This window comes from Rousettus aegyptiacus, unplaced genomic scaffold (assembly GCF_014176215.1).
Source record: "Rousettus aegyptiacus isolate mRouAeg1 unplaced genomic scaffold, mRouAeg1.p scaffold_m13_p_10, whole genome shotgun sequence".
Taxonomy (NCBI): domain Eukaryota; kingdom Metazoa; phylum Chordata; class Mammalia; order Chiroptera; family Pteropodidae; genus Rousettus; species Rousettus aegyptiacus.
The window spans coordinates 64,511,403-64,523,126 of record NW_023416285.1 but is presented as its reverse complement, the minus strand read 5'-3'; the positions used below and the strand labels follow the sequence as shown (position 1 = coordinate 64,523,126).

Genomic DNA, 11,724 nt, shown 5'->3' with positions numbered 1-11,724 from the left:
GGACCACCCAGGACCCCGGGCGACCCGGGATCAATCTGGAAGGATCTTAGGACAACAACAGCAGAGCGCGGCCCCACCCGTCCCACCTCCCCCCAACGCTCGGGCGGACTGCTGAGCTCAGACCCGACCTCGCCGGAAGACTTGGAGCAGCAGCGGAGTGCAGACGGCAGGATTCAAACTCGCCTATGAGCTGCGGGAGGGGCGGGAGGGTGGGAACGGCAGGCAGGACTCGGTTTAAGGAACGAACCGCCTCTCTTCGTGAGCCTCCAGCCCCGAGGTTGCTCCTGACCACTGCGTTTATTTTGCTTCGGCAGGGAAGGCAGATGTTGACCTCTTCTCCATCTTTGCTCGGCCCAGACTCCGCGAAATCCTCCCCCAACCATTTGTTTCCCTGCGCCACCCCCCGCCGGTGTGCTATCCCGGGAGTCAGCTCCCCAGGCCTTTAAACCTTCTGGAATGTCACACATGGAAACCTTTAACAAATGTTTGTTAGTGATCATAACAAAGGCATCATTCAAATTAGGCAGGTAATTACTACCAGAAGGACAACTGGGTGCTCACTAGTTCATCCATTCGCTCTGCTTTAAACTCGCGTGGAGTAACGGCCTGAAGAAACCCCCTCCCGGTTGGCTTTTCGCCCCCCCCCCCCCACAAGCGTCTCTGAAATGAACTGTGAAGTTACTGTTTGTGGGCGGGGAACGCTGGGGGCCTGCATTCATGAGACCCTGGTGCGACCCGGCTGGCACCTCCCGGTAGCGGGCAGGCCCTCCTGCCTCGCTTCCTACCCTCTTGGGTATTTGGTATACAAACCTAGGTATCAACTTGTCTTTATTAATAACATAAAAGTCAGCACCCGCTTTCTCCTATTCCGCACTCGGATATTTTTGGGGTCGTTAGTCCCGGTTCGTTATCTACAAACATTACGGTATCCTGTTAGCATTCCGAACAAGGGGCTGTTCATATATTTGCCTTCAATGATTTCCTGAAGGAACATGTGGAAGTAATAGTGAGCAGTGCAGTCACCCGAATTGAAGATGCACGAGAGGCAGGCGCTCAGAAAGGGCTGGGGAATGGGGCCCCTAGCTCAGCCCCAGGCGTCTTCCCGAGCCTGCGTCCCAGGAGCCCGTCCCAGTTAGGTACAAGCACCCCTTGGAGTACTCTGTGACTCTCCTCTGCCAGCTGTCTCGTGTTCACTCTCCTGATGAGGGAGAAAGGTGCTGGCTGTCAGACATTCCTTCCAGTCTCTATCTGGCCGCCTAGGCCATTCTCAGAATGTGTGATAGGGTGGGGTAAAGGATGACCCCCCCTGAACCCAACAAGAGAATTCAAAATTAGAGAAGGCAGGGAGGAGAACGCGCTGCCCTCTCCCGCCCTCTCTTGGAAGCCCCACTCTGCCTGGGTCTGGTTCCTGGAGCGTCAGCGCCCCCTTTCCTTAGCTTGCAGGATCGTTCTCTCCCGGCACAGTCTGCCCTTGCGCCTTGGGAATAGGGTTTGGGGCTCCGCTCTCAACCACAGGGCATTGGAAGAGTCTGATTCACGCGGCGGGATGGAGAGCGGGGAGGGTCAAAATGCAACAGCCCCTGAATGTGGAGGTGGAGGGCTTGTCATAGACGATTCCCCAAACGCCCAAGCTTAAGCCTTTTTTTGTGTACGTGATAGAAACCAGGGCAACCTCGCCCAGATAACCCTGAAAACAAAGGCACGACAAGATAAGTGGCTCCAAGGGAGTAAAGGTCGTCCTGTAGGAGAACGTTCCATACCTACACAGACCCTCGATTCTTTGTACCCTCATTCAAACCCGTTTTCAAAAACAAAACCTCCACCATCTTTATATTGGACTCAACAGTTTGTCTAATGCCATTAAAGGATTATCAAGTACACGGCACTTCCCTAAAAGACCCCAGGTTCAAAACGACGCAACCCCTTCGAGACCTCTCCCCAGGGCCCTATTTCCAGTTTGGCTGGGAATTTCTACAGAAGGGACGCTTCTCGATTCTAGGTTTATATTCCCGCAGGGCATTAAATACGATTTTTACATGTTCTTTTTATTCCTTTCGATGAGAAGAATACTAAGCAATATAGCAGTAGGGAAATGATCCCCCTCACCCCCAATCAGGAGGCAAACTCATCCTTAAAATGATGGGCAGTTTGCATTTTCACGAACCTCTTTCCCGTCAGAGCATCAACACTTCCCCCTTCCACCACCCCCACCCCATCTGGTCGGCTTCTCCTCGCCCCGCCCCCCCAGTTGTCGAAGTCTGGGGGTTGAGGCCGGACCCCTGATTGCGTAAGAGCAAAATACGAAGGCGCAATCTGAAGGCTGGGAGATTGAGAGTGCAGAGTTAGAGGAAACTTTTATTTTGAAGAGGCCAAGGGGGGGGGCTTCATTTCCTGACAGCTATTTACTTAGAGCAAATGATTAGTTTTAGAAGGATGGACTATAACATTGAATCAATTACAAAACGCGGTTTTTGAGCCGATTACAGTTGGAACTAGAAGGAGACAAACAGAGGAGGGGACTGACTACAGGGGAGGACCGGAGGCCGCGGACACACTCTTTACTCCATATGTAGGATTTTCATTGCGAATTGACATAGGAGAAGAAGGTAAGGGAGAAGAAAAAAAAAGATTTTTATTTCTGAGAGAAGCCTCTGTCAGGCCATTTGGGCTAGAAGTGAAGTAACTTCACTCAAACTTTGGGCGATGAGAAACAAAACAAAACAAAACTAACAAAATTGAAGTTGAATTCCAGTTGTGTGTCCAGAGAGTAATTTATTTTGAATACACTTCGCTTGGAGGGAAGATAGTCGTAGAGTTCGAAAGTCTAGGGATTTAAAAAAACACATTTCCAGACCTATTTTTAAAAGCAGTGTTTTCCTAACAACTCTATGGCCTCCCAAAGAAATTGTTTAGGCTTACATTTTTGAGGTTTCTTTTTGGGCTGGGGGTGGTATTACTGCATCCTGGGACGAGCACCAAGTAGTGCTGGGAGTGGAGGCAGAGGTGTTTGCCCTCTTTTTGGCAGTGGGTCCTGGAAGGCGACAGGTTTTTAATGAGTATTTTCATTCCTTGCTCGCGGTTTGGCGGGACAACGCTGCAGCGGTGGTGTGGAGTGCGGCTGGAGCCCCGGGGTAGGAGGGAGAGAAGAGCGCAGTGGGGCGCAGGAGGGGTTGCGGGGAGGGGAGGTGTGAAGGGCTCGGCTGGAGGAGGCCGGATCTTGGGTGCCGGCTGGGTGTACAAGGCGCCCGCCCAGGGCGCGTAATTACTGGACGGCGCTGAGCCGGGTGTGAGTCGGGGCCAGACTCAGCACAACCGTGTCGGCTACAAGATATGTAGAGGGGGCGCAGACTTGGGCCAGAGTTTGGAGAGCTCCCCAGCTGTTTGTAGGATCAGCGAAGTGCGAGAGAGCGGGCGCCAGCCCCGCAGTGAGCTCGGGTTGCGCGCCCTAGCGCGCGGGTGACGGCGGCGCAGGCGGGCGGGCAGGAGGTCTGGAATAATGACAAACACATTTGGCTCCGAGTGAAGAAGTCGTCGTCGCCTCGTATTCCAGCAACTGGGATTTGAGGAATTTCGAACTGCGCTCCAAGGGGCCCTCATTGTGCGCTGGATTCCTCACCCCTACTCGTCTCTGTGCGTCTCCTTCCTGGGTGGACTCGTTCCTGCAAAACCCGGGGCTCTTCTGCTGCCCGGTCTCGGCCGCTGGAAGGAAAGAGGGAAGGTCTCCAGAAAAGTGCTGAACGTCGTGTGAGGAAATTAGGAATGACTTGGAACGGGGAAACTTGGTTCCAGGTAAGACTAGAGGGAGGCCAACAACCCTCACCACCGTCCTCTGGGCCCTGAGCCCCGGACCTCCCTCGTATGCTTCCTTCTGCTCCGAAATTTGTGGCACTCGCCCCCTGCACTAGCTTGGCGTTCCTTCATCTTCTCCAGTTCCTCCAGTTTTTACTCCGCTCCCAGTGCCAGCCTCCTTGCCCCCTGCGGAGTGGTCTCCTCTCGTCCCTCCTTCCTCCGCCGTCTGTCTCCAAGGAAATCGGCAAGGGGAGCGGGCGGCGTCCACTTGGCTTACAAACAACTGGGATCAGCGGTTGTGTTCGGAAGGGGTGGTCGCGGCCAGCTCAGAGCGAGAGGGAGCGTGGCTCGATCTGAGTACAGCTGCCTGCTGGAGGGGGCCAGGAGCCCCGACTCCCTGGCCAGGTGTGGAGCTGCCAACGGCCTGGTCAAGCGTCTCAGCCGGGAACGGCTGGCTCTCTCTCCCGCAGCCAGAGCGCCCATCCCGTACTTTGCCCCCCAGACCGGCTAAGACCCCAGGATGTACAGAAATTGCCTGGAAGAACTTGCCACTCATCTCCAAGAGTGAGAGGCAAACCAGGGCTGGAGAGGGAGCGTGGACGGCCCTTATCAGGTCCGGATTGCCCCGTGCCTGGCCGAGCTGCCTGGAAAAGCCCGGGGCTGGGCGGTGTGGGAAATGGCTTTTTGGCTTCGCAGCCGAATTGCTCAACCTTTTGGACAGTCTCGCTTTGCCGCAGTCGCTCCCGACCAGAACTAGGCAGCTTTTTAGAAGAGGGAGAGGCATCCAGGGCAAACAGACATGACAGTCAGCCGCATAGCTCCCCAGACTAACACCCCAGAGCCCAGCGGGCCCCAGGGCCGCTGGAGGGGAGGAAGGGACGCCCAGGGCAGGCGCACCTCATCTGCTGCCGCGCTAGCTCTGGTTTTTACACCCCACCCCCATCGCCGCCATCTGACCCACTAGGACTCTGGTGCTGCTGATTTGCATCCTTCTCTCTCCCCCTGCCCGGTTTCCTCTTTTTCACAGCCCTCACCCTAAAGGGGACCTTCTTCAGCTCCCCGACCAGCCTTGCTTTGACGCCCTGGTCAGTCCCTGCTCCGGGGTTCCTGCACAGTCTTGGTTTTGGTTTGACCCAAGTATAGCTGGACTCCAGGATGGAAGTCCTGAGAGCGAGGGGGGAGGCAGAAGAAGGAGGTAGGGGGAGATACTGGGAAAGAATCCGTAGCTGACCTTCGGCCCTTGCACTAGCCTTAGATAGACCAAGGGGGGTCCGAAGCAGAGCTCCGGCTCCCGCCTCTCGAGCTCAAGTCCGCTTTCCTACAGGGGCGCGGGCTAAGGAGGGGTGAAGGGGGAGGGGCACCAGGCTGGGCTTTCCAGCTGCAAACGCGTCTGGCGCCGAGGCGGGCCCGTTTTGCGCCTGGGGATGGGCCATGGGCGGCGCGCGCAGCGCTGCGACGCGTCCCCGGGACGTGGTGGCCAGTGCCTTCCCGCAAACCCCAGCTAGTAGGACTCTCTCTGGCCACCGTGAAGCTGCTTCAGGATTACATGTTGCTGATGGGAACGTGACAATTCTGGGGAAAGAGCTAAAAGCCTGCTCGGTGACTGAAAGGTGCGGCTCTCAGTGTCCGCGTTTGCTTTTGCGGGGTCCACGCGCAGCATCAGCCGTCAAGGGAGTGACGGGGAGGTCTTGAGGGCTCGCCCTCCGCGTGTAATGCAAGGGTCGGGGGCAAATTGTTTTTACTCACTTCTCTCTAGTCCGGGCTCAGCCAACGCTAGTCGTTTGTTAAAGTGGCTCAGTGGCATTTCCTTTTGTTTAGAACTGAACAGTGAGCCAGGGATCGGTTAGAAAAGTAGAATGAAGAGGATAAAGACGACCTCGGGCTTGGGGCGCTTTCTTCCCTTCCTACTTCAGGCCGCCTTCCCCGCGCAAGGGAGCGAGAGGCGCAGGCGAGTGCAACTGTGCAGTGGGCTGCCGCAGCAAAGGCGAGCGTCGGGCAAAGAGGGTGATGGGGAGGTCCGCCCGCTTCTTAAAAGCGGAGGGAGCGCAGTCTCAGCTCGAGGGAGCCTTCTCCGCGAGCAGCTGGCCGCGGCCCTGTCTCTTTCGGGCCCATAGGAGGCGCTGGCGGGCGACTGTAACTCTAAACCCCTGGTCCCTCTCCCTCCACCCCGCCCAGCCCCTCTCCCTCCACCCGGCCCAGCCCCCTCTCAGGTCTTGACCGAAAACAATGCAAACGCCAAGCGTCGTGCCTGGGGCGCAGCAGCCGCTGCAGCTCTGAGGCCGGGAACGCGGAGGGTGCGGGCGCCCAACCCCGGAGCCGGAGGTCGTCGCCACCACCCCTAGGGTGACCGAGCCGCGGAGGGCGTGGAGGCGGTGGAAGGGGGAGCAGCCCGCCCCGTGTACATGTGGGTGTGGCAGAGCAGGAGGCAGGAAGGTGTCAGCGCAGACTCTCCTGGGAGAAGGTGGGCGAACCGCGGTCCCGGCCGCGCTGTCGGGGACCCGGAGCCCGAGCTGCGGACGCGAGAGCGAGCCAGCCAGCCGGTAAGATGTGCGGGGCTGCTGCGCCCTCTGGCGGGACCCCGGAGCGCAATCCCGTTTTCCGTCAGCCTCCGGCGGTCAGCGCCGCCGCAGCGTCTCAGCGCCCGGCTGAGACCAACGGGGCCCCAGAAAGACTAACCTGGTCGCCTCTCCCTCTTCTGGAGGCCTCGAATGGACATCTCGCAGGCACTGGGTGGGCCTGGGAGGCGCTGGGCAGGCAGGAGGGGGTGGAGGTCCCCGGTTTAGGGATAAGGGTGGGGCGTCGTAATAATCAAATGTGGGAGAAGCAGAGGAAGGCGGAGGTTAAAGGGTCCCGGGCACTGTAGGGGAAGTAGTTGCCGACTTTTGTTTTTCACCCCCTCACAAGTTCTCCTGCCGCGCAGGCGGCCTGTTGCTGTTTGTTTGTTTTACGACCCTGCGTCATTGTGCAACGGGAACAGTCGTTTCCAATCAGCCTGCGATCCCCGGGTACGCGGCCGTCGCGGCCCGGGCTGGGCAGGATAACTAGGGGTGATAATGGCACGCGAACAGATTGGGCAGCAGCGGGCAGCTGGTAACAGCATCGCGACCCGCACCCGGTACGGCCCAGGTGGTATACCTCCCCGAGTGGGCGGAAACTCCGAGGTGGAAAGATCGTTGCCTAAGCAAAACCCTGAACCGCCCAGCCTCCTCTCGAGTGACTTTTCCTGCTAAACCTTTGCGGCCTGGGATGGCGTCATTTTCGTTTCCCGAGGCCCTACTGCCCCCTCCTGCAGTGGTGATGGTGATGGTGCCGGTCCACTGAATTCTCCTGGGGCCCCACGCAGAGTTAACCATTTTCAGCAGAAGTTTCCCTATTCCTGCTGCCAGCCTACAGACTTTGAACTGAGGTTACCACGAAACCTAAAAGTACAATCCAAGAAAGGAAGAGATTGAAAGTTAAGATTTGGGACATTTTAGCTCAGAATTTGCAGAGGCGGCTGCGTACCCACGAACCCCTGGACGCACGTCCTTGGAACAACGCTGCCATCTGCTGGCCACATTCGAGAACTGCAGTGACCCTCTGCGGGGCGAATGGGCTTTGCGAGGATTCTAATCAAGTCGTGGCATCGGGAAGATGCATTTTTGGCCGCATAGGACCAAGTGAAAGATGATGATTGCTTTTCTTTTCCTATAAAGCTGCAAGAGTCATTGGGCAGGCAGTATTTATTTTGTAGACCTTGGAGTAATTTTTTGATTTAGTTGTTAATCTTTGGTATTTATGCCATAAGCAAAATGCTGACCTCCCACATTTGATCATCAGAGCAGAATTTGCATTTCTCTTTATAAGTGAAGCCCTAGTGTCGGGGGGCTTGGTGCTCTCCAGCTCAAGTGTACTATTACAAGTTGCTACATCTAAGGTCGTCCCACAGGTTTGGTGACAATCAAAAGGAAGTGTCATGTTAGTCTATCATGGTTAAATATCTGGTGCAGCGAGAGCAGAAAGGTTTATGAGCTCAGATTGTCCTATAAAATGCTTTGATGTAAAATACTCCAGCCCTCACCTGTCACTGTAATGTCTACAGGAGCTCAGGGAGATCCAAACAACTAAGCAAGGCTCTGGTGAGGTATAGACCCTGGTCAACACACCCTCTGTGAAGTTGCCACCAGTGTAGACCAGCACTTGGATTGCCTGGGCTGAAGTTATGAGACTGAGTAGAACATTTGTCACAGGGACAAAACAAGATATGTAATTTTCACAGTTAGAATTAACTTAGGAGAGCTGAAATTAACTAAACCTCGGAAATCTGAATCTTTAAGTCGTCAGTGGCTTTTGGGACTGTGAGAGAGTCTCCTGTGGCCTTTAATCATGCCAGGGTGGGGTGAAATTCAATATTCAGTGGCTCTGCAGTGGGTGCATTGTGCAGTTGGTGACCGGGAAGCTAGCTCTGTGGCTTTATGAGAATAATGCTTACTTCTGGAAATAGGACCCTTGCCTTGCTGTTTACTCTCTAGCTTAGCATGTTGCCTTTGGTTGGAGTCACACTCAATGGCTCTTTCCTTCTTTTTGCGAGGAGTAGATGGCAACCTGTTAAAGAGAAAGAATTATGACTGCGGATTTGTTTCTCTGTTTACTTGACTGTTTATTGGATTGACTTAAAATAGGCTTGATAGCTACACCAGGCTGGGCTGAGTCTGAGTTCAGATCAGCTTCTCCACTAGGCAGATGAAGTAGGCAAGGCAAGTCACATAACCTTTGGGGCCTGATTTTCTCAGGAAGGGGAAAATGAGGTAGCCACTCTGGTGTCTCCCTCACCTAAAACATCTGAGGAGTCTGCAGAAAGAGTCAGTGTGAAAACCAATAGCTGTGGTTTTCGAAGCACTTTCAATTAAACTAGTATATTTAAATCTTTATAATAATGTAGGTAATGCAAGCTGGCAAGTCAGGTGTGATTAGTTCCCGTTTACAGAAGAAGATACTGAGGTTCAGAGAGGTGAACTAAGTGTCATATGGAATTAGAGCTTAGTCCAATGCAATTTCCATCATGTCTTCTGAGAGAAGGAATGAGAAGGAAAGAGAATGGGGGTGGCATGGGAGGATCGCAAGTCACTTGCCTGAAATTGAACATGTCAGGGATCTCTTGTTTGTTTCTCACTCATGGCAAATGTTTTTGGGTTGTGATTAGAGAGTATTTGGATAAAGTCCAACACATAGTTGGCATGAGAGAAATGATTATGATTTTTTAAAAAAGCTTTGGATGAAATCTATTGTTCCTCCTTGCATAATGATTTGTTCTTGCTGACTCATAATGTGCCATGTTTCTCTGAATATGTAATGTTATATATGTGCACATCTGACTTTTGGGTGAGCTTCAGGAGAGGGGTTGCTGATTAAGGATGGGTGTTTTAACCAGGGTAGAAAAGTGCAGGAAGTAGCAAGACATCTAGAGTCTCACTACAGGGCCACTAGGCAGAGGAGCCTCCATTCTCCCCAGCTGGTCATTTTTCATTACCTACCATTATGGCAAACACTCTGAAATTATTCACGGGTAAATTGTCTGAGTTATAAATGAGTAATGACAGGAAACTTCACAAATCTGCCTGAATTTCTAACCAGGGAACCACTCTTATCAGAGGAGTTTGAAATGTTAAGCAAACACATGTTGATTCTCAGTATGCACATCATAATCACTCCCTCCTAGGCTCTGTTTTCATTGCCCACTTTGTATGTTGGTGAGTATCCTACCTGGCAGAGGATCCACAGTATCTGGACACACAGAAGGAAATCTGGTGGGGCCTGGCGGGGGCAAAACGTTGCTCAGAGCCTGCCCTGTAAAAACGGCAAGTCCCTCCCTCTCTTAAGCTGGGGAATGCTTTAAAGATGCTTCGTTGGCAAGCCCTGCTACAGAAATACAGGATATAAATGTGATAAAACCCAAGACAGCAAGCTGGCTCTGGAGAGCTCCTTTGAAGCTCGCTAAGTGGATTATCAGTGGGAGGCTGATATTTATATGTACAAACACACAAGCCCTTACTGCTAATTGAGGTAAATCAGGCTGGCCATCATGGCTCTGGGGCCTGCTGTGCCCGTCACCACAGCAGAGTGGAAATCCTACATCCCCGGGCACATGCCAGGATCCTCAGAAGCCATCAGTCAGCCAGCATCGTGCAAATTGCATTTGGGTTCACAGCACTGTAATTGTGCTTCTCTCAGGGTGGTGAGCAGAGAGGAAAAGCAGGGCCCTAATTTGCATTAGGAAATAGTTGGGGGTGGGGGAGGGGGTGGAGGTGGGGAGTGGAGACACATAAGGCTGAAACTGTGACCTTCCCTTGAGAGAGACCCATATGGTGGATTGGAGAGAGCATGGTTTTTGCATCACACAGACTTTATGTTAGAATCCTGGCTTTGTCACCAAACCTCTGAGCCTCAACTGCCACTTCTTAAAATCGAGTATGTCACAGGGTTATAAATAAGTACAGCATATGTGTGAAAACTTTGGCTTAGTAAAAACTGGTTTCTTATTTCTGCTTTGCAGAAAACAATGAACATTTTTTTTTCTGTCCAATTTACACCGTTCTGCATTACCAGCATTTCATCTTCCTCCATTTTTCTGTTAGAATTAGTGAAGCAGAAATCTGATTTCTGCACGTAGATCACCTTGCCACTTTAAAGCAAAAATTCATCAAGCACCAACAAAAATTACTAAGCTATTACCTATTGGGTATTTTCTAACAACAAACCCCCACAGCAAACCAAAAACAAACAATTAGAGCTAAAGAGACATAGATTGAATTTCTCCTTTATTCAGGAATCATGTGCATGCATCTTAGTGATGGAACAAATCAAGTTCTGCGACGTCACGGGCCTGTCTACAGTTTCTTTTCATTGCCTTTGGTGACCTCATGTGGGAAGTGCAGGGGGAGATAAAATAAAGTGAGTGGGGGTGCACATGAAGAGAAAGATCAAGAAAATGGGTCTTTTTTAGAGAGTTGGCCAAAATAGACTATTCACTGCTTTTATCACAGGGTGACCTGGGCCCCTCTCTATTTTTGTCTGTTCCTTAATTTTCTTCCCTCCTTTTTGCCCACTGCTTTCCTTGCTTGTGTATTATGGACATTCACTTTCAATCTCTCTACTTCTCTTACATTCCTCAGATTTTGTTGCAGCAAATCAGAGTCTAGAGCTTGGTTTCTGTAGGTACTGTTATTATCTTAATGTGAAAACGAATCGTCAGTCTCTATGGAATTTTATCCTGTGGTCTACTGCATCCCTCAAGACCGGGAATTTAGTCACACATTTCTTTATTTCCTCTCCTTTATTCACTTTCTTTACACTTTTCTCTCCTATTTCCTCTTCCTTCTTCACTTTCTTCACTGCTCCTCCTTCCACACCTGTGCTCTGGGCTTTTGTCCTTTTATTAGCTTGGTCATGAGTGCAGTAGGTCCTATGAGGATGAGAGCTGGGAGCTCAGGTACAGCCTCTGTATCACAGAGTGACATTATCCTCTACAGGATGTTGGTTAGTGAAACTTTCAAAAAGTTTAGAATTGAATGACTCTTAAAGAATGAGATATTTGTTCTAGCCAAACATCTTTTCCAAAGGTTGCAGAGGAAGTGACGTTCATGTGCTTTCTGTAATGACACAAAACAACTGGGAACTCATTTTGAGTGAAAACAGTTCAAGTTTGAAAGTTGAGCAAATACAGCTGTTTACTTTTTTGTTTTTCATGGTTTTAATTGAAATAGTTTAAAAGGAATGGTTCTCCTGTCTTGTTAGACACATTCCAAGGCAATAAAGCGAGACAGTTCGGAATTTGAAAACTGCACGCAATCAAGGGTTTCAGATTCAGATGGCTCCTGCCATGATCTTGGGGCCCTGTCAGGGTATTTGATTCTTTTTTTTCTTAGACATCTTATCATTTCAATTGTGAATCTTCAA

General features: G+C 51.8%; 1 protein-coding gene across 5 annotated transcripts in view; it reads left to right on the top strand.

The window, feature by feature from the left end:
- Window positions 1–2,423: 2,423 nt before the first annotated feature.
- Window positions 2,424–11,724, top strand: part of PDGFRA (platelet derived growth factor receptor alpha) — a 44,013-nt gene continuing 34,712 nt past the window's right edge. The window contains exons 1-2 of one of the 5 annotated variants that reach the window (XM_016124295.2): window positions 2,424–2,606; window positions 3,551–3,789. In XM_016124295.2, the coding sequence (XP_015979781.1) occupies window positions 3,760–3,789 (30 nt within the window). In that variant the 5' untranslated portion in view covers window positions 2,424–2,606; window positions 3,551–3,759. Of the gene's footprint in view, window positions 2,607–3,550; window positions 3,790–5,257; window positions 5,400–6,011; window positions 6,330–6,418; window positions 6,520–11,724 lie in introns of those variants that run through there. The other 4 variants (XM_016124296.2, XM_016124297.2, XM_016124293.2 and 1 more) reach the window with 4 other exon arrangements.